At 41.3% G+C, this 26522-nt stretch overlaps 3 protein-coding genes across 3 annotated transcripts in view; 1 reads left to right on the top strand and 2 right to left on the bottom strand.

Moving 5' to 3' along the window:
• boi (brother of ihog) overlaps positions 1 to 21610 on the top strand; it is a 29345-nt gene extending 7735 nt beyond the window's left edge. Inside the window, 7 exon segments of the mRNA XM_068303474.1 lie at positions 13268 to 14101; positions 14104 to 14525; positions 14603 to 14807; positions 18101 to 18778; positions 18845 to 19024; positions 19093 to 19271; positions 20251 to 21610. Coding sequence (XP_068159575.1) covers positions 13276 to 14101; positions 14104 to 14525; positions 14603 to 14807; positions 18101 to 18778; positions 18845 to 19024; positions 19093 to 19271; positions 20251 to 20889 — 3129 coding nt within the window. The 5' untranslated portion in view covers positions 13268 to 13275 and the 3' untranslated portion in view covers positions 20890 to 21610.
• z (zeste) lies at positions 14916 to 17914 on the bottom strand. Its single transcript, XM_068303416.1, has 3 exons — positions 17059 to 17914; positions 16466 to 16989; positions 14916 to 16370 (listed from the first exon to the last, which is right to left on the bottom strand). Exons 1-3 carry the CDS (start codon positions 17457 to 17459, stop codon positions 15535 to 15537), a joined length of 1761 nt encoding a protein of 586 aa, XP_068159517.1. The 5' UTR covers positions 17460 to 17914; the 3' UTR covers positions 14916 to 15534.
• A 909-nt stretch (positions 21611 to 22519) lies between the features above and the next one.
• On the bottom strand, positions 22520 to 23501 carry LOC137586834 (uncharacterized). Its single transcript, XM_068303011.1, has 3 exons — positions 23359 to 23501; positions 23125 to 23232; positions 22520 to 23049 (listed from the first exon to the last, which is right to left on the bottom strand). The coding sequence occupies exons 1-3, from the start codon at positions 23366 to 23368 to the stop codon at positions 22700 to 22702; spliced, it is 468 nt and encodes a 155-aa protein (XP_068159112.1). The 5' UTR covers positions 23369 to 23501; the 3' UTR covers positions 22520 to 22699.
• Between the last annotated feature and the right edge of the window lie 3021 nt (positions 23502 to 26522).

Genomic DNA, 26522 nt, shown 5'->3' with positions numbered 1-26522 from the left:
GAAAGAGTGGGGGGAGAGAGAGGGAGGAAGGAATAAGCACAAGGAGACGCTTGTTACCTGGTGACGACGCATTGAAAACGAAAATGAAGATGAAGGTTAACAATGTTCGAAGATGATGATGATGATGATGACGTCGTTGGCTGCAATCGCGGCTGCAACAGTTTTAACTGCTTTATTATAACAATGAATTGGAGTTTAGAAAACGTATACTCTACCCCTGCACCTCTCCCCGCCTGCTAGCCAACTGCCGATGTGAACATGCTGATGCATCCGCATTTGCATCGATATCCAACTCCCACAGAGACTAAGCGAGAGGGAGAGAGAGTGAGAGAGAAATTCCGAGTCACGTTTGTCGTTGCGGTCATTGCAACAGCGGTAGTCAGTGGGAGAGAGGGGTAAGGGCCGTCTATAGGTTCACCTTGACGCGCATACCAGGCAAGAGACTGAGACTGAGACTCGGACTAAGAGAGAGAGAGAAAGACAAGCAACCTTTTCATTGATTGTTTTTCTTTTACCTTTTTGCTCTTGGAGTTGGAATTGAAGTTGGTCTTGGACTTGGACTTGGACATGCTCTTGCCACAGTTTGTTGTATTTCTTTGGAAATTTAACCGGCTGCCGTTCGTCGTTTGTGGCTGCATTCCAAGGCATCGCTCATTGCCTGCTGATCTCTCATCATGATCATGATCATGGTGATCATCATCCTCATTCTCATTCTCATCCCCATCGTCAACCTCATCAAGATAATTTTTCTTTTTTTTTTTTGGAGCCCTTTTTTGTTTTCTTCTGGTTTACCTGCTGACTGGATGGCTGGCGTCTGTTAATTGTTTCCGATTTTCAAGGACAACATTTGTTTAAGAATTTATTTAATTGGAATTCCTTATAATAATTTACAAATAAATATATAGAAAACTAATTGCAAGGAAGGAAATAATTCCATCAGTTCTTCGGGCAATCGATCTTATGATGGCAAAAAAACGTTGAATATGCATATATGTATGTACCTCAGCCACACCCCCCGCCACTACCAAGAATTTCATGAAATTGAAAATAAATCAAAATGTTTGTTCAGGGGAAATCGGTTAATGAATTTTAACATATTTAAAAGGAATCTGTTTGTGTTTAGTTTTCAATTTTTCGTATGTTACGTGATAAAAGTTGAAAAAGAGAATACAAACAAACAAAACAAACATAAGTACATATATATATATAGGCAAACCTTAAACTTACTGATAACAAATCTTTTGCCTTCCTAACCACCCCCCTCCCCATCACCACCTTTCCTCTAACATAGTCACGTCCCCGGGGCAAGCAAGTAAATAAGTAAATGGAATGAAACAAATAAAAACAGAAAATTAAATTGGGTTTATTGCATTTCATGTGAAATACAAACGAGAGCATCAACAACAAATAAATAAATAAATAACAAACTGTAATAGAACTAAAAATTTAAGAGAGAGAGAGACACAGATAGAGAAAGAAAGAAAGAAACCAAAATGCATTGAATCATTATTCTCAGGCAAGAAATATATAAAATTTAATCGATTAACTGTGGGAGCTTCTTCTTCTGTTTTTATTCTCGTTTTCAATTAAATGCCAAAATGGCAATCAATTAAAAGCCCATAGCGGTTAACCGCAACCCCTCCCCCCACCCACTGTGTGGCTCTTAAGCTCTGACTGACTGAGAACTGGCCAAGGCATCGATCGATCCGCCGAGATCTAAATTACAAATTAGTTTTGTCGTCTCGTCTCGTCTCGTCTAGAGATAAATACAAATAATATGATCTAATAAAAACAAATTTAAAGAGCAGCCGCGCGACAATAAAAACCACATCGCAAATATATCTACATATATAAAAATGGAATCGACCATATTGATACCTTTTTACAATAGCCTCTTAACAACATGGAGAAGTCTCATCTGCACTCAAAGATAAGTCTAAAATACCCCATTGAGGAAGAGTATAGAAAACAAAAGACTAAAGACAAAGCCAAAACACCGACAAGGTGTTGGCTGGGTTTAGAATGTTTGCTGCTGGTTGGGGAGGTGGGGGGGGCTAAATAGAAATTCAAAATGAAAATCAAAAACAAAATAGAAATCTTTAAATTGTTTTTGGGGTTTCGTCTTTGGTGTGTGTTGAAAGGCAAAAGCTTAAATTGATTGAACCCATCGATTCGATGCCATTTGATCTTCTGCTAACCCCTCCCCACCCAACCCCCAACCAGTGATCTAAGAAAAATGCTAATGATGAATGGAAACCCCAGAAAAATCTACGCATAATGAAGATGTGTCTCCATCATATCCCCCCCTACCCCTTCCCCTTTCCCGCACAACAAAAAAGAGGGATGAGATCATATGGTTAAGAAAAATCCGTGTTAAAATGATTGAGAACTTGAAATGAATTGATTCATTGAACAAATTATATATATACAAGCATGAATTGGATTGTTAATGTCTAAAGGCTTATCAACAAATGTGAGATGACTAAAAGAATTTGCTTAATATTATAAATAATACAATTGATTATTGTCTATATCGGAGATTATGACAAATCGCTCCACGTTGGGCGCCATTTGAATAGTCCAACCAACTGAAAAGCATTTCCATTGTTTAGAATCTGCCAAGTATTATACCATTATATAGATGAACAAATCGGATGTAAAAGGGAAAGGGGAAAGAACTTTTGGTACTTGATTTAAGATTTTATTCACCTTCATTTTGCTAAATTGCCAGTTTATTTTGGTTTGCATTTCGCCACGCCTCATTACATTTACGCCTACGTGCCAGACATTCTGCATCAATTGCATTTTTCATGAGAAAAAAGTCTCTTGGCTCAAGCGGTGGAAGAAATTGAGAAAAAGGGGGGCTAAAATTTATGAACGAGAAGGAAGGAAATCTTCAATATTCATTCTTGACTTGATTTCATCTTTGGGAGGGGACGAAGCATCATCAAATTGTTCTGTGCCGACAATGTACATAAATTGTTTATGATTATTTGATACAGCAACAATAACAACAACAACCACATCCACATCGACCATCGACGCGTGCTTAATTGTATAATTAATTTGTATTCTCTGTCGTTGTTGTTGTTGTTTGGTTTTTCATTTACGTTAAGTATTGTTGTTGTTCTTTGTTGTTTTTATTGCACGTTTTGTTTATTTTTGGACCTTGTTAGCCGTCTCATTGGCGGCTCGGCTGGCGTCTGCCCCCTGTGACAGATTGAGTTGTTATCTCACGCCCGGCCACCTCACCTAAGAGATTCTTAGGTCCCCTAATCCCCGCAACTCCCTTAAATCATCTTGCCATCTAACCATCCATCTAGCTTGTCCAAACTTCAATTACATGCCAAAATTCACTCTCTCACTCCCTCTCACTTGCATTCACTTAATATGCATTCCGTTGGGCCACCACTTTGGCGGTCTACGGCCAGAAGAGAGTCATTCGTAATAAAATTGTAAACCCGACACCGGGGCACGTTTCATTTCAAGTCAGTTGAGTGGGCACAACGACGCGTCGCGTTGCCATCTATGAGTGTGTGTGTGTGTGTGCATTGGTGTGTGTACTCTACCCTTTGCTGTAAAGGGTATGCCAAATTAATCATTAAAATTGCAAAGATTATGAAAATTTTGGCTAAAACAATAATGAAAAACTTATGAGATGGCTGTAATGTTGGAGAATCAGCCTGGAGATTCGTCCAATTCCATATATACACACACACACACACACACATAGAGATACTGTCTCAATAATTTGATGTTTATTTGATTCATGACTTTGGATTGTTATTCGATATTTCCTTTCTACTTTATGACACATTTTGGACTCGTGCCTCACACACACACACACACACACACATGGACAGCCCAGAATGACAAGGAAAGAAAGGAACCCTAAGAAGAACCAAATAAATAAACTGAAAAATAGTATCGAATTTATTTCGTTTATTTTGAAAATTTAGTGAAAAAAACATATTTTAATTTAAAAGGGGAGTTCCTGCTGCTACGGCTAGAATGGTGAAGAGGGAGGAGGAGGACGAGGAGGAGGGGGTTTAAAGCAGAGGGCCAATAAAACAATGCCAATCCTCATGCCTCAGTTCTTCGAGTCTTAGCTCAAGTTTTGACCATTGTATTTTTTGCTGTTGCTTGTTGTTTTTGTTGTTGCTAGAGCCCGCAGGTAACCCAAGAAGTTGCTGCAAGTTTCAAATTACACGCACACACACACATACACACACATACAGAAGGCAGAGACAAAACCCAAACCCAAAATGTATGACGCAAGTTTATAAAATGAGAAATGCAAATTTTTTAAATGGAAATATTCTAATACAATCCTTCAAAATGAGAAAATAAAAAAAAGCCAACCAAGTGCTTTGAGTGTAATCAGTCTCTCTCTTTCCCTCTCTCTCTCTCTCTATCTCTTTCTCTCCTTATTGCAATCGGAATGGGGTAAACCAAAAAAAGAGTAGAAAAAAAAAACACCAAAATGTGGGCCAATTTCTGTTTTTTGCTTTTAATGTTTTATGATGCCCCACCGGGTGGCACGACGGTGGCGGTGGCAGTGGCAGCGTCACCAACGTGGCCAGCAACATGGCCATTTGCCAACTAAATGGTGTGGGGCACGGGGGGAAGAGCAAATATTAAAATTAACATGATGAGGAGGCAGCATGACATGGTGAATTGCCGGCACAAGGGGGAAGGTGGCGGAAGGAGGTGAAGTAACAGTCAGAGACAAGGTGTGCGGCAATTGGCGGCTGTGAAAATGTGTCTGCATGTGTGTGTCTCTGTGTGTGTGTGTGTGTGTATATATCTCTCTGTCTGTGAGGTAGGTGAAACGTGCCGCTTGTGTCTACTATATGATTGCATTTCCTGTTTTTTATTTGATGAATTTCATATTAATTTGAACAATTTGACTATATGAATATCCATTTCATTTCATTCCAAATGGCCCCTATATATATGTACTTATATATGTATATTCCGGAATATATGTATATATAATAGTACCAGTATAAACACCAAGCCCCAAGGTGATAATGATTAGAATGAGAAGAGAATTCAAGAATTTCCCCTCTCCGACAAAATAAACTAATAGTAAATGAAATCTTAATGATGAATTTTCTAAAAAAAAAAAAAAAAAAAAATTTTCTTATATTTTCTTTTTGGGTTTTCCTATATTTTCATTTTGGTTCTTTCGTTCTTTCGTTTTGTTTTCTTCAGCACCGACAGCTGACGAATGCTTATGATAAATTGACTTGACGAGCTTGTTAGACCAGGAATGCGACAAGGGGGGTGGTTGACGATGGGGGGAGGGCGGACGGTATATACGGTATGTAGGCTGAAAACGGAATGGAATAGAATTGCGCAAAAAAACGAAACGCAAATTGAAATTCCAAGATCGAAATCGTAATCAACCAAATGACTCAAAGAAAGGAAACGAATTCGAAATACCCTCAAAGAGAAGAGGATATTCTCTGTCTAATCAGCAAACAGACAGACTGAGAGAGAGAGAGAGAAAAGCAAGATATATCTTTCAGAGAGAGAGAGAGAGAGAGAGAGAGAGAGTTAGAAGACAATGAGAATCAAATAAATTGCATTCAAATAAAAACAACAACTAAAAACAATGACAATGATAGCAATCACAAAAACATGGTGGTCCCCCCGTCCCACCTAAAAACCGCCAGGCATAAACTCGGCTCCATCTAACGAGGGCAAACCAACAACAACAACAACAACAATAAGTCCCCAAGCCAAAGGCGCAACAATTTGAAAAATTTATAATGGGCATGCAAATGAAATTGGAAATGCAGCAAGAGGAGTGGGAAGGCACAAGCAGAAGGAGGCTCCGAAAATGGACAAAAATGTGAGATGTCAGAATAACCAGGAGATAGCAAAGAAAGAGATAGAGCAAGCAAGAGAGAGATATGTATATAGAAAGAGAGAGAACGAGTACATATTCTCAAAACTGGAAGTGAGCTGACTTTAACTTTAACTCCAACTTCCATTTTTGCAAGATCGTTTTATGTGTGTTTTTGTGTCTGTGTTTGTGTGTGTGTGTGTAAAACGCATAAATTTTAGAGCACAGCCTCACCACCAGTCCCAAGTCGAACCCCAACTGCTCTCCTCCCTTCCTTTATTGCCCACTTTCTGATTGCTGTTCATTCAAATAAAAACCTTTCGAAAATTCCCCAATTGGTCTCTGTGGAAAGTAGTCTCGAGGGGGGCAGGGGGTTCTGGGGAATTCAACTAATGGCATTGCCTCCACGTTCCAACATAAATCAAAGATAAACTATAGCTAATTAGATTTTTAGTGCTCAACCAATATTTGCTTAGAAACTTATGTTAATATAAGATAAAGTTCGATAAGCGGTGATCGCGATCTTTGGCCATTGGTCATTGGTTTTGCCTCCATAGGCTAATCAACAGACTATGTCCTTTGGTGTGAATGAGACAGACTTGGAATTTGTTGTATACCTAAGATGTCAAAGCGCCTTTCACAGATCCAGGGGAAGAGTGCTGTCCCAGGACTCCCCCCAAAAAAGGAAGTGTTCTTATGTACTTATTTTACTTTATGATAGTATTATATATCTTTGAGAATCAGTTTTCTGATCGTTTTCTCAGGCTAACACATATTAATGTGGCCAGGAGTGTACGCCATACAAGGAAGTAGAGATTTGAAATGTTATAAACAAAATTTTCAAAGAATTTAGTTCATAAACCTTTTCATAGGCGATTACTCTCTAAAGAGTAAAAAGCTTTGCCACTTGTGTGAATGGAGCAAGGAGCTGGCCAGGTGGTAGAGCAAGTGAGGTGGGAGGGTGGGGCACATGGCGTTGTCCCAGTGGCTTTCACCTATGGAATGCGAGCGGTAAAATTCGCTCAAATGTCGTTTGGTTGTTGTTGTTGCTGTTGCTGTTGCTGCTGCAGGGCTTCATCGAAAAGAAATTGCATGCCACGAACATTAATTATGACAAAACAAAGAAAAAAGAAAAAGTAAAACAACAATAACAAAGAGGGCCACCGATTGAGAGACCAAATGATTATACCCTTTAATTTTTTCACACTCTTACTAGGTGAACTTCAAGCTAAAATGAATATACCCTTTAAATTGTTAGTGTAGACAGGCAACTGAAGAGGCAGCAAGTGGCAGGCTATGAGAACACAATGCAATGTGATGCGGCAGCAACTGACACACACACACACACACACACACACATACGGCAGCTGCCACACAAAACGCCTTTTATGCATCACACGCCCACACACACACACACACACACACATAGACACACTGGGTTATATAGAAAAAGCTTCGATATCTTATATAAATTGCTGATGTGCTGCTGTTGATTTGCAGTTGCAGCTATTTCTATGACGTCGTGAGTCATCCAACGTGGCAACATTGTTTAGGCAACATGTTGCCAATGCGAATCAAAGTAAGAAGAAGAAACTTGAATTCAATGCAAATGTTTTGGTAAAAGTTTTCAATTTGAATATTGAGACACACATCATTTGTGAAAAATGACAAGCAACACTTACACACACACACACACACAGACATATATATCTATATATGTCTATATCTATGTTTATTCATTTCAATTTTTGTTTTTGGGGTGGCGCTCGTGATGTATTTTTTGTTTTTGTTTTTTTTTTTTTTTTGATGTTCGACTTGGCGACATTTCAAAATTTTTTCGAAAAATTATGGGCCAACAACTGCCGCAGGCGGAAACGAAGAGAGAATGAGAGAATGAGATAGATAGGGAGTAATAAGAAAGATAAAGACAGATACAGGGAATGGCTAAGAAAAGTAGCAAATCACATAAATTAATTAAAAGCAGATTTATGAATATATTAAGGAGTGGGTAAAGAGTGAGACATATATAGAGAGAGGGAGACAGACAGAGAGAGAGTGAGAGCCTCTCTCTTGTATCTCTATCTCTCTCTTTCTCCTTTTATAACCCCGTTTTGCTTCATGTATTTATTATTTATGTTTTTAAAATTTATTTGATATATTTATGGGAAATGCCTCTCATGTTCTAGTCTCAGATTTTATGCCTTTTTAAATGGACAAAGGTGAAAGATGAGAGCAAAAGTGCATAAAGGGTATTCCTTACATCTTGAAACAGACTCTTTCTCCTTCTCTCTCTCTCTCTAGTATTAGTTATTGGAAATAAATGTGCAAATATTATTAAACTTAATTTAATTCCGTTAGGTGTGTGTGTGAGTGTGTGTGTGTGGGACTGATGTGAGTACCCACAATCTGCTCCCCCCCAAAAAAAATATGCCAACAGCCCCAGATCTTCCTCCACCCTCTCCCTCTCTCTCCGGTGATCGTTTACGTTTTGCCATGTCTTTTACTTCTGCTTCGTTTCGATATTTTTAGAATTTGGGCGGCATTTGTAGAATGTTTTTTTTTTTTTTTTTTTTGCCTGTTGCCAGAGCTTTTTGTTGTTGTTGCTTTTTGTGTGCCACTTTAGGCCTCAATTATTTTGAAATTCATTAAAAGTGTCATCTATTTTCAATATTTATGCCTTGTTGTGTGTGTGTGTGTGTGTTTTTTTGTTTTCTAGATGGAAGGAATGCCGTGCTAAAGTCAGTGGCTAAGAGAGTAACGGCCGAGATTGGAATCGTGTGTGAAATTCAGCCAAGAGCGAGAGCGAAAGAGATAGCAGGAAAAAGGAACTAGAAGAAGGTAACTAACATACATACATACATATGAAAAATACTTGGAATTGACGACTGGATTAAGCATAATCCTGACCGGAGCTCAGTACTGCCCACGCATTTAAAATCCAAACAACTCCCTCCCTCATCTTTGATGTAGGCGTGGGGTTCTGCTGCACCCATCTAACCCGAACACAAGCCCCCACACACACACACACACACACACTCACACATACAAAACGTTCCCAGCCCACGCACTTGCTTCTTCTTCTTGTTGTGTATATTGCATTCGGCAGTCCATTTGGATTCACTTTAAGTTCGCGTTCGAGTTTTTAGTGCTTCAATTCGAGTTCGACTTTGAGTTCAAGTCAAAGCTTAAGTCATCTCCAACTACCTCTACCTCTCCCTCTCCCTCTCACCATCTTAGACTTACTCTTCCCAGAAAACAGGTGGGGCGCTTAAATCCTGTTGACTTTTAGGAATGCAGATTTCGAACTCGTTTACATAAAAGCCGTCTTTCTCTCTCTTTTTCTCTGTCATCTTCTCTTTTTGGTTTTTCTGATGATCTGGCGCCTATCCAGGGAGGAGAGTGGAGGCCCACATTTGGGCCCCATATGCAGCTGCCCGCATTGCGCTACTGCACTCTGAGGAGCTTGGTAATCTTTCCTTGTCACCTCTTCTTCTCTCGCTCTCTCTCTGCCTATGTCTGTCTTAAACTGGGGACCTCTTCTGGTTCCGGTCGCTTCCAGAAGATGACTTTTTTTTCAGCTGCTGTTGGCCAAAACAGGTTCCATTGCTTAAGAATTTTTGCCATATCTTCTGCGTGTTGTTTTTGGTTCTTTTTTGTTTTTGTTTCTCTTTCTTTTCAGGCTTTTGAGAGTGATTTCAATGGCTGTGTGTGTGTGTGTGTGTATGTGCGCTTTTCACATCTACAGTAAAATAAGCTTAGAATGGAAAATTATTGACTTTTGATGTTAGTTAGGCAAATCAAGCAATTTAAACTATTTTAAGCAATTGCAGAAATATTTCTTAAGCAGATGTCCCATTTTGAATGGTTGTCCTGGAGGAAACACTGAATTTTGGACACCAAAAGACAAAGGAAATATGGGATTGAGTCGAAGTCTTTGTAGCTAGTACATATGTATGGGATAAAAGTTTCCTTACTTTCTTATCAATTCAAAGTTATCTTTCATGATGCCATTGCATCCTTGATATGATATCCTTAAGCTCTAAAAAAACTATTAAACTATTGAGACATACAGTAAAAGTTCTGAACATCAGTTTGAAAGTGGTTTTCACTGTAGTTTAGGCACACATATGTACATACATACATATACATATATACCTATGTACATTATTTTGTTGTACAATTTTTCTATTGCTTTTGATGCTCCTTTTCTGCCAGAAAAATGTTTGCTGCTGCTGTTTTCAATGATCATTATGATGATGATGATGATCATGCCATGATCTTAAGTTTTATTGAACTCTGTGTAGAAACAAGAACAACAAGAACAACAACAACAACAGGAACAACAATAACCAATAGTAACTTGTATTGTATGTGGCAGGTGTTGCTGTTTTACAAGCTGTTAACTACCGCTGCTAATGGCCAAAGTGGCAGGGGCAGCAGCAGCAGCAAAAGATTAAGAACCAGAAGAGGAAGACACTTATGACAACAATTCGTCTAGAGAAACTCCAAGCACAAGCCATTGCTATTGCTATTGTTGTTGTTGTTATTAATATTATTAGCATTGTTGTTGTTGTCATCTTCGTTACGCCTGAAACTTTTTTAATGAACTTACACACGACTTTGAGCTCCAATCCCCTCCCTTCCTTCCTTATGGCTTCTTGCTTCCCACCCTTTGCACTCAATTCAATTGTCTCTCTGACACACCTGTCGCCTTCGTTTGTTCTCCAAACTCTCTTTCTCGCACACACACACACACAGTCTCTTTGCCCGCACATGGGTGTAGCCAAAAGAACTTCAATTATCGAATTGTGTGTGAGGGATCAGATGAGGGAGAGAGAGAGACAGGATTAGCATGGCTTAATGCAAGTAAGGGAAATGACTTACTTTCTTCATCTGCCACCCCCATTCTGAGAGATACCCATGTCTCTTTCTCCCTCTATCTCTCTCTCTTAATATTCCCATTGATTGTTTTGTTGTTGTTGGGCTGGTTTTATTTTCTAACAGTTTTATGCTAATTTTTGGTGGCCAGCTAAAGACACGAGCAACATCATGATGTTGTCTGTCTGTAACTGTTTGTTATTGTTGTTGCTGTTGCTGCTGCTCAACATATTTTTATTGCCATTAATTAATGTTTTTTAATTTGACATTTCATGTTGATTAATGTGTGTTTGTGTGTGTGTCTAATGAAATTAAGTCTTACAATTCCAGTTTGAATACAAACTCCCTCTCTCTGCCCACTCCCGTCTCTCATTATTCTTCTTCTCAATTGTTTGTGCTCTGCCGCAACCCAAAAACGAGCAGGTCTCTCAAGATCATTGCCATATTTAGCAGCACTGGAGAATTAGTTGCATGTGCAACAACAACATGTTTATCGTTTTTCACCTTTTAGCAACATGTTGCAAAAAGCACCACAAAATATGTACATACATATGTGAGCAACATTAGACTTGTTTCCTCCATATGACTAATATGAAATGACTTTGGAATTTGAAATGACTAATATTCATCAAAGAGAAAGAATTTCCCCAAATCTTCTTGTCTATGTAGGAAAAGGATACTATTCCTTGAAGAATAAAGCAATTATTAAGATTATCTTGCTATATCTTTGTCTATGAACTTTATCTTTGGAATTTTCAATAAAGTCAATCAATCAATTGATAGAAAATGGAATTTATGAGATTATTTTGCTTACACTTTGGCGAAAACTTGAAGAAAAACGAAAATATTTCATGAAATGCCAAGTTTTTGTGAGAAATGTTTCTGGGACTGACTGTAATCCTGGCCACCTTACATCTAGCTCCCTTCTCTATCTCTCTCTCTCTCTCTCTCTTTGTCTTATTTCCTGGCTTGGCATTTCGTGCATTTTTTTATTGCTGCTGATATTGTTGTTGTTGGGATTATTATTATTGCACTGGACAAGGAGGCGTGGCAACGGAAGCAGTCGCTTGCAATGTGCCATTTAAACTGGAGCTATGGACCAGGAGCAGCCAACAGGCCATGCCATGCCATGCAATGCCAGGCCAGGCCAGGCCAGAGTCATCATCATCATTCTTGGACCCTAAAACTGGAACCGATTGTTAATGGTGTGTCATTATTATGAGAGCTGACCAGGCAAAAAGGAAGAAAAGTAAAGGAGGGAAAAAAAAGAAGCAACAAAAATGCCTCAAGGAACAGTGAATAAAGAGGTGAACGGTGCGGCAGTAGGGGCCGTGGGCGGGGGGCGGAACGGTGACGACGAGACTTGCGTCTGCCCTGCGACAGTTTGGCTCGATTTGAAATTTAAACGATGCCCAAGCACAAGGCAAAAGAACAAGACAACAACGACGACGACGACGACGACAAAGATGAAAAAGAAGAAGAGGAACAACCGCGCACGGAATTCCAAGAAACGGCCGCCCAGTTGTCAGATATTTTAGCATCAACCCCTTCTTACCTCATCATCATCATCATCTATCCCAATGGGCAACCTGCTGCAGCCACCTTAAAGTCTCTCGCTCTCTTTGTATGTGTGTGTGTGTGTGTGTCTGTGTCTGTGTATGGGGACGTCTTCAGTTCTGTCCAGAAAAAAAAAACTCTTGACGCACATAAATCGCGTTGTGCCGGCCCCCATTTGATAGTCATTATTGGTAGAAAGGCGCGTGCAGCTGCCGCTGGATGTTGGCTGGCTTTCTGGCTGGCACCCAGCCTGGCGACTGGCAACTGGTGGCCACTTGTTAACGCAAGGAGCAAACGTAAACCCAAACCGGACTGCCTACACACACACATAGAGAGAGAGAAAGAGAGGGAGGGAGGAAGGGAGATCACCCTCCCCACTCCACAACCCGACCAAAAACCAGCTCGACCGACAGACGCTGATTTAAAACATCTGACAACAAAAGTAAAGCGCGAAATTGACGCAGGTTTTCTTCTTCTAAAAGCCAAACCGCGCCAGGTACAAAAAGATCCTCCAGTTAGTTGACTTTGCTCGCGTTGCTGTCGTTGTTGCTTGGTTGCGTGTGTTGAAAATTAATGCGCATTCCTTAGGCCAAACGACGAAAAGCACAGCCCAGGCAATGAATGGTACTAAGTTGCAAAAATGTGTTGCACATTCAACATGCAGGGGAGGGATTCGGTCAGAAGGGGAATGCAGAATTTGGCATCATTGCTACCGATTTAAAATGCATTGTGTGCAAACCTTAAATGAGAACTTTAAAGTACTTTTTACGGCTTTATTCCCGATAGAATGGCGATAGTTTTTAACGGTACAAGATTTTCACGATGAAAATGTAGTCGTTAAAATTTCGTAATATCTGGGAGCACTTTTAACGGGGACGATTGAAGTTCTCCCTCGACTTGGGAAAACTTTTGAAACCTAATCTCCTATTTAATATTAGTTCAACCTAACCTAACTTATTTTCTTCTACCAATTTTCAGCAGCCACTATGAACCAATTAATGGCACTGGTGCTGATGCTGGCAACACCTATTGGTTCCCTTGTGTACGCCGCTGCCGCCGCCAGCAATGGCAATAGCAACAGCACTGCCACACTGGGTGCCTTCATCGAGCGTGCCCCCGAATCGGCAGTGGCTCCCAAGGGCGACGAAGTGGTCTTTGAGTGCGAATTGAATTTAAAACCAGATCGCCTGCAATGGCGTTTCCGGAGGAATAACAGCCTGCCGTTTAGCGATCTGCCTCCGGCTGCTGGCTACAATGTTACCAGCAGCAGTGATGAGCATACATGGAAGTTACGGATTTATGTATCGGCCCAGACACTGGGCGAATATCAATGTGTTGCCTGGTATGGCCCCGGAGCATTAGCCTCGACGCCGGCACGCCTCACTCTCGTCTCTATATCGATTGATAATACCAATAATGGGGGATTTAGCCGGCATGCCTTGATTTGGAGCGTTGCACCCCGAAACTGTGTGCTTATACGCTGCGGAACAGTCACTTCTAATCCTCCGGCGATTTGGAGCTTCTATCGAAATGGTGAAAAAGTGCCGCAATCGGAACAAATGTTGGGTGGCGGCGGAGCGGCAGCTGGCGGCGCATTGATTCTTACCTCGGTGAGTGCCAAGGATGCAGGGAACTACTCGTGTGCGGCAACCAATGCCATCACCGGAGTGGAGGTGCGTCTGCCCCAGGTGATTGATTTGCGGGTGGACTACACGGATCGAACGCCGCCCTATTTTCTGGTCCAACAGCCAACAGTAACCGAATTGTCGGCTCGTCCCGGCGAAACTGTTGTCCTCGAATGCCCCGGAGTGGGCTCCCCCGGCCCGTGGCCGTGTGGAGTAGTCCGAATGTAACGCAAATATTCCATAATCGCACCAAAGTGCTACCATACGGCCTACAGATCACCGATGTCCGGCCCATAGATCAGGGAACGTATGTTTGTCGCCTGGACAACGGCATTGCCCCGGTTCTGGTGCGAATTATTCAGCTGATTGTTTTGGAGCGACCACGGATTATCCGCGGTCCGGCCTCAACGCTAACCAATGAGGGCGATATGTTGCTGCTGGAGTGCAATGCCACGGGTAATCCACAACCCGAGATCTATTGGCTTATCAATGGCGAGGATGCTAGCAGCGACAATGAAACACTCGTTCAGGATCACAATCTGATGATACATCATGTCCAGAAGCGTCATGCTGGTATTGTGCAATGTTTTGCACGTAATATTCTTGGCGAGGTGAGTTAATTGAAGAAATTCGCTAATCTTAAATACATCTTCTTTGCTCTCTCCCCCCTTCTCAACCGTTCTGGCAGATAAGCGAGGGCAACATGTTGGGCGTTAATCCTCTTGAGATAAGTGGCGATGACTTTCAACCACTTGGTGGCAATTTACCCATGCGCCCGTTACACAATGAAGCCAGCACTGGCAGTGGTTCCTCTTTCATGTCCAATGGTGGCTCCTCCTCCGGCTTATCATCATCCCGTAATAACAAAGGCAAAAGAAAATACATGAGAGTCGGTAAGTTCAGTTTTTTGAGGCGTGTTACGCCCAAATATATATATATATATATATATATATTTTCAAATATCTTACATACATACTTTGAATTGCAATTTCCCAATAGAGAAACGCATTCAATTTAGATTTCGAGGGAAGTGGGGGATGGGGATAGGAAATATATAGATAGAGAGAATAAAATAGACTGACTTAATCATCTAAAATCTGGCAACACCCACAGATTGCCGCCCAGATTGCTGCCCGCCCAAAAAACTAATTAAAAACAGAAACAGTTACAGGATAAACATTACAAAAAATAAAAGACTTAAACAAATTACAATTTCAAATTTAAGATCCAATTCAATTAAATCAGATATATATATATATATGTACATACATACATACATATGTATGTGTATATGCATATACATATGCATTTATATACAGTGAAACCTCGATATAACGAACTTCGTTATAACGAAAAACCCAATATAACGAATTTTTTGTTAAGTCCCTTGAAAGGACTAAGGTCTTACATTTCAGTACCTATAGCGAATCAATAGATATAACGAATAATTTTGCGATCCCCCTCAGATTCGTTATATCGAGGTTTCACTGTATATGTATAAATTTAAATTTAGAGCAACATGTCCATGTACTCAACTTCAGCCTCCTCCCCTACGACTACACCACCAATGTCATCGTCATCGTCGTCATTGTCGACATCGCTGATGTCCTCCAGTTGATCTCATGAATTGGAATTCTTATGCAAATGCTCCTCCTCTTTCTGCAGGATGCGTATTTTCATTTTAAGCTCCTCGACACGCAAACGATGCACTTCCTTCATATATTTAAGCTCATCCTGCACCTTGTTGAGTTCAAACTTCTTCGTTTCGGTGGCCAATTGCTGCTCCTTGCAACGCAGTTCTGCTTCTTTCACTTTGAAGAAATTTACACGCTCCTCATAATTATCGGCCGCAGTTGCCACTAGTCCCGGAATGCCAGCAGTTACTCCGCCTGCGGCTCCGGCCGTTCCTGCTGGTGTCACGCTAACATTCGTGACAGTTGCCGTTTGATTGGGTTGAGGGCCACCGACTACTGTTGTTCCAGCTGCCACGGGGGCTGCTGTCACTGTGGGCAGGGCGCTAAATGTGAAGGTGGGCGTGGCTCCGGTCAATTGCATTTTAACGGCGGCAGCAGCTGCCACACCTGCTGCGGCCAATTGTTGTTGCTGCTGCTGTTGCTGTTGTTGCTGCTGCTGTTGTTGTTGATGTTGTTGCTGTTGCACGACAACAGCAGCGGCCGCTGCCTGTTGTTGTTGCTGCTGCTGCTGTTGGTGATGAGCAGCAGCCGCTGCCACAGCCAATTGTTGCTGCTGCTGTTGTTGCTGTGCGGCAGCCAGTTGCTGTTGGGCCAATTGTTGAGCCTGCACCTGAGCCTGCTGCTGCTGTTGTGCCTGATACTGGGCCAGTGTGATCTGTTGGGGCTTAATTTCACTGATTATTTGTTGATTGTAGCCGCCAGCGGTAATGGTGGCCATGGTATGCTGTTGGGCCTGAGTGGGTATTGTGTGAATTTGGGTGGCTGCACAAGGGAAAGAGAGAGAGAGAGAGTGAGAGAGACAGTGATTAGATTAGTGGAAGGTGAGAGAGAGAATAAGTAAAGATTTGTCGTCTTACCTGTCGCCTCGCTGGGATGTTTTATTTGCAATATGATGCTATCCTCACGCGGTCGGGCCGTCTTGAAATGCAGCAAATCGGTTAGCGATAATTTATCAGCACTTATTTGATCCACATTCAGAGGATGTGTAGTTAGCATGGCATTGGCATTGGCAGCGGCCACAGCAGCAGCAGAGACTTGCAACTTCTGCATCTCAGCAGCTGCCACAACCGACTGTTGTTGTTGCTGCTGCTGCTCTTGGACCTGTTGCTGTTGTTGTTGCTGCTGCTGCTGGGCCGCCTCCAAGGGATCATCATCCATTTCGCTAACATCATTGCCATCCATTTCAATATCTTCGAATGTGTCTGCCTGTTGATTATGCTCCGACGGATCGGGACTGATTTGATATTCCGGTTCCACTTTCACACCATCATGTTGATGATGCTGTTGCTGCTGCTGTTGGGCGGATGAGGAATTGACTTTAACCATGCCGGATGATGTGTGCTGTGAGGTGCCATCTCGAAATGGATATTGCTTGCGTAGCCTATGAAAGAGAGAGACGATAAATTGGTTGCGCTTGCATCTTCCCGCTCGCTTGGCCTCTCAAACTTACCTTGAATTAAGCCAAAATTTTTGAATTTGTTTAATATTTCGCATGGCGCTAACATGAGGATGGGAATTAAAATCTCTCACTATTTTATCCCATGTCTCTCGCACCGAGTACTTGTTGCGTTGCTTCTTGCGATGCTTAATATCGATGACTTCCTCATGCTGATGGAAGAGCGTGTAGAGTACCTCCTTCTCCTCGGCCGTAAAGCGGGGCGTCAATGGTAATTGGGCCTTATTGGAGTTGGAGTTGGAATTGGCCGAGGCTGTACCACCACCACCGGCACTGCCAGCATTGCCGCCACCACTAGAACCACCATTGCCGACAACCACAGTGGTAGCTGAATTGGTATTGTTGCCGTCAACTGATGATCCGCCGCCAGCAACCGATTCACCCACAGCGGACATGGTGACGACTCCTCCTCTGCCTCCTCAGAGTCCCAAGCCTGAGCCTCTGAGTCTGGGTAGACCGAATTGCACTCGTTTGCTATTATACACACACCACTCAGAGAGAGAGTCGCTGTCTTCGTCGTCGAGTCGCGAATGGCGCGCTATAGAGTGCGAGTGCAAGCGAGATGGGGCGCGAGTGAAGTTCTCTCTCTCTCTATCTTTTTATTATTGCACTGTGTGGTTTGACGATTATTCTCTTCTTCTCTTCTAGCAGCTACAGGCACTAGCTGAACATTTAATAATTTAATTGATTGGGAAGATTAGCTACTGAAGCCCATTAAATAACTTTTTGATCCCGATCGTAGCATTTTTAGTTTGACTTTTGTTTATATTTCTCTTCTGTTTTATCTTGAGATTTCGTAGCGTAGCAAGAAGCGAGCGAAAATTTTTGGCTCAATAGCGAATGAAGCTGTTTTCGATACTTTGAGTGAGTGAGGAGCTGGTGCGCGGTGTGACCAGATATTTCGATAACATGTTATCGATATCGAATGCAGCGCCACACATAGAAAAAGTAGAGGGCGCCATTGAGAAATTGGCGCCAAAATAATTTAAATTCAAACTCATGACAACTCTTTTTCTCTCCGCTCTGTTCGCTTCAGCCAACATGGTGCCACCATCTAGGCCCAATGTGACACGGCTCTCCGACGATTCCGTCATGCTGCGCTGGAACGTACCGAAAAATGATGGATTGGCCATTCAGTTCTTCAAAGTACAATATCGCATGCTTGGCGATAGCTCGAGAAAAATTGCGCGCGAAAATTGGCAGACAACAAATGATTATATACCCTATGGACGACAGCGCTCCCGTGATCGTCACGATCACTCTGATGGCGGTGGCGCCAAGAATTTCACGTCATCTGTTACAGGCCTGCATCCGGATCGCTATTATCGATTCCGCATTGTGGCCGTCTATTCGAACAACGACAACAAGGAGGGCAACACCTCGGTGAAGTTCTTCCTCCAGCATGGAGCTGCCAAATCTGATTTGCCTGTCCCCGATTTACGAGATGTAGAACCATATACAGAATCCGCAGTGGTCTTGCATTGGTCTCTGGCTGCATTGCCAGCCCAATCTCAGCTAATTGATGGCTATTACGCCTACTATCGGCAGGCTGCCTCCGCTGGCGAATATCTTAAGGCGACTGTGGATGGCGGTCATGCCCGGAGATTCAAGATTGACATGCTAGAGCCGGGCACCGCATATGAGTTCAAGTTGCAATCCTTCAATGCCTATTCCGCCTCCGAGTTTAGTGTGATACGCCAGGCCAGCACCAAGAGTAAGTGGAATAATTGTTTTTCTGTTATATAATTCTTATTAGTTTTCGCAACTTTGTTTTTCCTAGAGAGTCAGTCCAACCATGGTACACCATCGGGGGCCACGCCCACTGCTCCGGTGATTAAACCAGACAGCAATTCAATTTATCCTGTCATAGCTGGAGCCGCTGGTGGTGGTTTACTCCTTCTTATAGCCACTGTTATGGCCTGTCTTTGTTTGCGTCGTCGGAAAATTGCCCAGCCCGAAGGTGAGTAGATGAAATCTATAAAGAAATGATCCTACAATCTAAATTGTCATTGCCTTTTCATTTTATAGATGAGAACAAACCGCAATTGGATCATATACAAGCGGATTTTGTTACTTCCGCCGTTTTAGGTGTGGCACCGCATCATCATAAATCCGGCGATGTTCGTCGACTGAATGGTGTCATTCCCCGCATGAACATCACACCCAATCCATTGGCAGCATCTCAAGATCCAGCTAGTGGCGATAAGGTAAGTTAATAGTTTTTTTGATATACATATATCCGAAATATCTCCATGCTTTTTCCTCATCTGTTTGAAACAAAACAACTTTTCGCTGGTTGGTTGGTCAAAATTGAACAAAAATTATTCGATCTTTATACGGGGATACCCTTGTCCTCTTCCACTCTCTATCTCCCTACTCTCTTTCCCTTTCATTTCCGTAGTTGAATCGATTCTTTTTGCTTTTATCTTTCTTATGCCCAGAGTGAAAGTAATTTTTAATATCATCTATTCAATTTTCGAGTCGATTCTTGTTTCTTCTTCTTCCTAATAACAAAAGATAAATGTTTATAAAACAAAAAACAAATGAAAAGGTAACATAAGAGTCGACCTGGAATCAGTTCCTTTCCTTGTTGTAGGAGCTTAAGGTGTTTTTGCTGCTGTTGCTCCCTCTTTCTTTCCCCTCTCTCGCACACTTTGTCTGTCTCTGTCTGCCATTTTCTGGTTATGATAATGCTTTGTGGTCTGTGGGTGGATTTTCATATGGAATGAAAATGTTTTAGAATCGCAATGTGATGGAGCTGCGTTTTATGCCGCCGCCCAATAATAATGGCCAGAGCCAGTGCATCAGTAATTCCAATTCGAAATCGAAACCCAACTCCAATACGAATTCGGAGAACGATGTGGATGCCACTGATACTGGAAGCCTGGTAATAGCTTCCTCCTCGTGCGAGACATTAGAAGCCTGTGATGATAATCATGTTCATGAAGATGTGGATGGAGATACGCCAAATAAGCCGCTGCCGCCGCTGCCCAAGAAACCCAACAATCATCAATCTCCTGGCCAGGCAACGGGCAAGCAAGTAAACGTAAATACCAAACCAACCAAAGTTAAGATCGTTTTGTCCATCAGCTATCGTTCATCTAAAAGAAGAAAAAAAAATAGAGAGAATATAATCATAATCTTGACAATCTCTGCTCACTCCGTTTCTCTTTTTCACCTCTCTAGAGTAATGCTGTGGCAGCTGCCCTGCATCAGCCTGGCTTGCATCATGCTCAGCCCTATCATCCACCCGGCACGCCCACACTGCTCCATAAGCGACTCGACTATCATCACCAGCATCATCATCATTCTCATCATCAACAGCAGCAAGCGCCGCCTGTGCCTCCGCACGCCGCTTACTATCAACAGACGCCGCCACCCAGTTCCAGCTGCACTGCCTCACCCATGATGGAGCGAAGTGTGCGTAGTCAGCAGTCGTATGGCCATATGGATGAGAATGGTCTGCCCAGCACGCCCACCCGCATACCATCCCTGAGAAGGCAGAGGCGGGCATCGGCTGGTGGACAGCAGCAGCATAATAGCAGCCACTCCAATCTCAATCTCAGTATCAGTAATCATCATCATCATAACAACAACAACAACAATTTGCCACCCCATCACCAACATTTGCATCACCATCATCACAGTGGCGGAGGAGGAGGTGGTGGCGGAGGAGGCGGAGGTGTTGTTGGCATACCAATTGTGCCCGGCAGTCCACGTGTCCAGCGCTCACCGATGCCATCGCGAGCTCTAATTAAACGAACACGTCTGGGCAGCCACACGGATAACATCTCCTCCGGCAGTCTCAACAGTATTGAGGTGTAACCAACACCAGCAACATTTGCTGCTGCTGCTGCTGCTGCTCCGTAGACCTAACAACAAAGAGATCAAGTTCCCACGCATTATTTAACTATAGATATATTATATTCTATTATTATTATTTAACTTTTATATATGTATATGCAGATATACATATGTACATATATATTTTTTAGTCATTTAGTTTGGCCCCCACCCACATCAAGGGGTTAAATTAGTTAATAAGCAAATCACTCCTCCTCCTCTTCCTCTTCCTAAAACTCATCCATTTTATCTCATAATTAATGTAATTATATATACATAAGTAGTTTTACTTATTTATTGATCGACTCGAATTGATTTTGACTAGTTTAATTTGCCTTATATTAGATTAAGTCTTAATAGTTTATACTAAAAATGTAACTAGCATCTGGATAACCCCATTTCACACATTTCAAATTTGTAACTAATCATTTTCTATTCAATTATACACTGAGATATATGTACATACATACATGCATATATATGTATATACATAGAAACATATATATGTATATATATATTAGTATATAGCTAGTATTTACATTTAATTTTTTTGTAATTTTAAGTATAGCTAGGCTAAAAAAGTGCTGCATATACATATGTACATACATACATACATACATACACCGACTGCTGAGAGTAAAGAAAACACAACAAAAAACTAAAATAAAGAAGCAGCATTATAAATTATAAAATTAAGATTCAATTGTTATAAATTGTTTTTTTATTTAATGTTAAAAGATTGTATTTGTTTCGATTAGTGCAAAAATTGTTTCACCTGATTTCTTAGAGCATATAAAAAGAGGGAGAGAGAGATCATGGATAGATATGAGTGCGAGTGAAAAAGAAAAATATATTACTTATACTCTCGACTCTTCACACAGCAATGATGCTAGTGAGAGTAAACTTTTTGAGTGGGGCTTGCAGTTAACGCTCTCTCTCTCTCTCTCTTTCTCTCACGCATACTTAAGCCTCGCTCATTGATATCAAGTGCGTGAGAGAGAAAGGGAGGCATTTCCCGCCATTTCATGCAGACTTAAGCCGTGAGAGAAAGGGACGTATTGCCCGCCATTTCACGCATACTTAAGCCGCGCTCATTGATTTCAAGTGCGTGAGAGAGAAAGGGAGGTATTGCCCGCCATTTCATTTTTTGTCATGGATCGAGGCAGTCGCATAATGTTAACTCCGTTAATTTAATTTTTTTTTAGTGATATTAGTTAATCCAATAATGGTGATTAATTTGTGATAGACCAAATTGTTGAAATGTCCTCAATAGTTGATCATTGGAATACTGGGTAAGTGTGTATGTCTATTTTTTTTTAGAAACTATAATTATTGCATTTATTTTTGTTTTCAATTTTATTACAGACTATTTTGGCATCAACTAAAATTTACAATCATCAAATACTTCTTCAGCAATATGGCCATTTGAACGGTTTAAGCAATATACTAGTGAACAAGTGTAACCGCCAAATATGATCTCTGATCAAAACCTAAGTGACCACTCCAAGTAAATACATACAAACATATACATAGTAAGGGAGACTTTTCATCACGTATTTGTCGAATGTTGTTGTAGCTATGGGGAATAGACACAAATATGAAACGAGAGTTATTTTTTTTTGTTTGGGCATTTCTTGGCTTTAATGATTTAGTTTTTTTTTTTTACATTAATGGTCAAATTGTCTTTTCCACTCTTTTCTTCCGCTTACACTCGACGAAAATGTCGTCCACTTATTTCGTTATATTCTCTACTTGGCTAGGGTTAAGGCTATGGCTAGACGGCTATAGTGGGTCACTTCTGCCTCGGTGGCACCATAGCCATGGGAACCCCACTGCCTGTCGCCACGGGGGGTAAACGAGACGCGTCTGTGCTGGAGTTATTGTTGTTGGTGCTGCTGCTGGTACTGCCACTGCCATAGTCCTCAAATGGAGCCTGGCGTTGTGGTGGAACCATTGCTACAGGCCGCAGTGGGTTGGCTAAGCCTGCTGCCATATCCAAGGGTGGTGCATTGCCGACACTAATGGCATTACTGCCATCCATGGGATAGGCGACACGCTTACGCAAATCCAAACGTGGCCTACGATTGTTTGAGCTGTCCGTTGCAAGTGGTGGCGGATCATTCCAGCCTGGTGTAAGAGAGCCTAAAAACGGAACAAGAAAGAAAATACAAAATGAATATTTCCGTTTGTTGGAGGTGATGGCAAAGATTTGTGTACCAGGAAAAGCCCCCGAGGGTGGCAAAGCGCTTTGCCCTGTTGGCAGCGGCGGAGGAGGAGGCTGCTGTAGTTGATCAATTCCTGGTAATGGTGGCGCCATGATGATCTCTGCAAATGTCAGATTGTAAGATTATTTGAATTTAATAGCGAAACCGTGCCAGTTCAATTGCGCTTCCTCTTCAATCTCTCAATATTCATTGTGTTTCCCTTTCACTTTCAAAGTTCCCTTCTTACTCGGGCTCATTGGAATGGCAATTGGCCAGCACAAATCCAATTAGTGTATAATATCTGCCCCAATCCAATAACACGCAGTTCACATAGTTTAAATGGCAAAATAGTCTATTAAAAATCTTAAAAATAATATAAACAAAACTCACTGCCAAATGCTGTGGCCAGAAGTGCACTATAAATATATCGATACAAATAAATCGAGTATCGGTTAATCGACATTATCTTAGCAAGCCTATCGAAAATCGACATTTCGGAGCAAAACCTATCGAAAATCAAATTTGAATTTGTGCACTTTTTTTAAATTTCATTTAAAGTTGCTTTATCTCCAGTCGATGAAAGGTGACTTTCTTCTGGAAACTGCGAGAAGATGGGGAATTGCTATTGCCCTCTATGTTGGGCCTCAAATAATGCAACCGCCAGGATCTGCTGGAGCGGTTCCATTTTTCTTTCACAAATCAGGCGGACCACCAGCAGCCAATGGCCAGGTGAGCCGCCACCTAAACTTTATGAAAGCCTCAACAATGGCCATGCCAATGGCAATGCAGAAATATGACTGAAAAGTTGTAAGTCTTTATTACTTATTTTTTGACACTACAAAATTCAATATACAAAGGGTGATTCATAAAATATCCTTGACAATTATATTGCAAACAAAGGGGCATCCGTGACTTGGCTTGGTAGATAATAGTCGTTAAATATTTTTCGCAGGACATTTACTATAGTTCTATTAGACACCATATTAGGGTTTAGAATTTTATGTCTGTTAGTAAATGATACTGGGTCTCCGTCATCCCACCAGAATGGAATATCTAGAGCCCTTAGTTCGCTTTTTCGACTTTTTTTCCGTCATTTCTAGTCTACTTTGATAAAGATCTTTTACAGTTTGTGGCGTTGAGCCCAAAATTGCTGCCACCGTATCCCAGTTTTTAATCCTGTGGAATCCTCCCCGGTCATCCACAACTTGGTGTAACCTGAATATAATAAATAATTATAATGATTTTAGAAACAGAACAATTCAGTGATCTATGGAGATTTAGAATACTTACGTAAACAATAAGACATCATCATCATCGTTTAATTGGCCATTTGTCTGTTTGGCCAGCCTGGTGTTGAATACTTTAAGTTGAAAATTAAAGGTTTTTCATTTCATTTTCGAGTGACAGGGTCAGGGCCTCCTTATCCTCAAAGCCCACAAATTCATAATTGGAATTTTGTTTTGCTGGCGTCACTGGGTCACTGGAAGTTAACTCTGTCTGATCCTCCACTTCCACTGCCCCTATTGTCTGATCCTCCACTGCCCCTATTGTCTGATCCTCCACTGCCCCTATTGTCTGATCCTCCACTGCCTGATGTCCCAATTCCTGACGTACTATTTTCTGCTACTTCAATGCCGGCCCATGGTTCTCCTGAATTTTGTGCCTCCTAAGGTTGTATGGCAGATTTGTGGTGTAGCTGCAGCAGTTACACTGGTAGATGGGTTCTTCACTTTTCTTTTCGCCATGTCATCTCTGATGGTGCCGCTGCACATTTGAGCGACGTGGACTTTTGAAACTGCATTCACTGCACGAAAACATTCTGTTAATTGGCTTTCGAATGTGAGAAGGTTCGTGAGGACGGTTAAATTTAAAATGCAAACCCCCAAAAACTTAATCTTTTTTTTTTTGATTCTTTTGATTAGTTATAAGTTATAACTAAAATATAGGAATAAAAACCAATAGGCGCTAATTCAAGATACTAGTACTTATATTCACGACTTTAATCAAATATATTTTTGAAATGATTTTCTCATTATTATGTAAATTAACTTTGTTTTCCTTAACTGTTTTTATCCTGGCTAACAACTATATTCTTTATTTATGTTTCAATAGAAAACAAAAAACAGTTAAAATAGGAAATAAAAACACTTGTGCTCAAGGGAGCTGGTGACCCAAATGAAATAAGCAAAAACCAAATTGGTTTCGCATTAAACAAATGGTTGATCCGATTAGTTGAGGTCCAGGTCAAATGTATTGCCAAAGTGTTTTATGGCTTCTTTTTCTTTTCAAAGATTTCTGAATATATGTATGTTTGTTTGTATATCCGTTTTCGTTTTGGTGTTCATTTCGTACTCTGGTCGTTTTCTGGCCTCTTACAATAGCCGCTGTCACACGCACAAGAGTCTTAGGTCTAATCTTGTGCAGTGGCCAGCAGCTGCAATAAGTACCGTTATGCACTTCGATTGCAATAACCGTTAGAACTACGCGCATATTCGACACGATTTGGTCACCAGAAAGGGAACACACACACACACACAAACACACTTACACATACACATAAAAATGAAAAACTTTTGTTGATGTTGTGGACAACATTTGGCCAAAATGTTGAATAAATGATGCGCTGCCAACATATGTTCAAAATTCCAGGCTTTAAATGTGGGGCGCACAAAAGGAATTAAGTTGGGTCCTATGCGTTGAGGAGGCAGTTGGCGGTCGTCGGCACGTTTTTGAATATTTTATTTGATTTGATGGTGGTGTAGTCGTAGGCCGAGTGGCGGCTGATTGCCGTTTTGTCCTTTTTATTCCTTTTTTATTTTTCATATTGATTTTCAATTTTCCATTATTCCTAAGCCTGAAAGTCGGCAATCCTTTTCGGTGCACACTCAAGACGATACAAAAAAAAAAAGAAAAAAAAGGTTAACTTGAATGAATGCACTTGGTTGGAGAGCCGGGGTGCTCGACTCTGCTTTAAGTTGATGTTGCTTATCGTTCAATTAACAATATTTAACTGAGACATGGTACTGGGCGGTATTCCGCTTTTATAGTTGCAGGTGCGGACGCCGACGCTGACGTTGAGTTTCTTCTTCTTTGCAGCGAAGACTTACATATGTGTGTGTGAGTGTGTGTAATATTATTAGGCAGGTATTAGAGTGGCTATCGGAGACGACAGCGGAAAAAAAGGTGAAGAAGACAAAGAACTGAAAGAACAGAAGTAAAGCAAAGAAAAAAAAGGAAACAGAAAGAAAAACAGCTGCATACTTATGAGGGCAGTTGAAAAATTAATAAAAAAAAAAAAACAAAAACTTTAGTTATTGAGGCAGGTTTTTGTGTTTGTTTCATCTTACCCTGCTCCCGATGTCTCTGACCTGTCGCTCTCTCTCTCTCTCTCTCTCTTTCTCTCCCTCTGTC

Source organism: Drosophila tropicalis, unplaced genomic scaffold, assembly GCF_018151085.1.
Source record: "Drosophila tropicalis isolate 14030-0801.00 unplaced genomic scaffold, ASM1815108v1 contig_158, whole genome shotgun sequence".
Lineage (NCBI taxonomy): Eukaryota > Metazoa > Arthropoda > Insecta > Diptera > Drosophilidae > Drosophila > Drosophila tropicalis.
This window is presented reverse-complemented; position numbering and strand designations above follow the sequence as displayed.

Excerpts from the sequence above, each read along its gene's own strand:
- z (XM_068303416.1), bottom strand. The coding sequence starts at position 17,459 with ATGTCCGCTGTGGGTGAATCGGTTGCTGGCGGCGGATCATCAGTTGAC. Across the intron at positions 16,990-17,058 it reads AAATTTTGGCTTAATTCAAG|GCTACGCAAGCAATATCCAT; the intron begins GTAAGTTTGAGA and ends TCTCTTTCATAG. Across the intron at positions 16,371-16,465 it reads ACATCCCAGCGAGGCGACAG|CCACCCAAATTCACACAATA; the intron begins GTAAGACGACAA and ends TCCCTTGTGCAG.
- LOC137586834 (XM_068303011.1), bottom strand. Across the intron at positions 23,050-23,124 it reads ACCCTCGGGGGCTTTTCCTG|GCTCTCTTACACCAGGCTGG; the intron begins GTACACAAATCT and ends TTCCGTTTTTAG.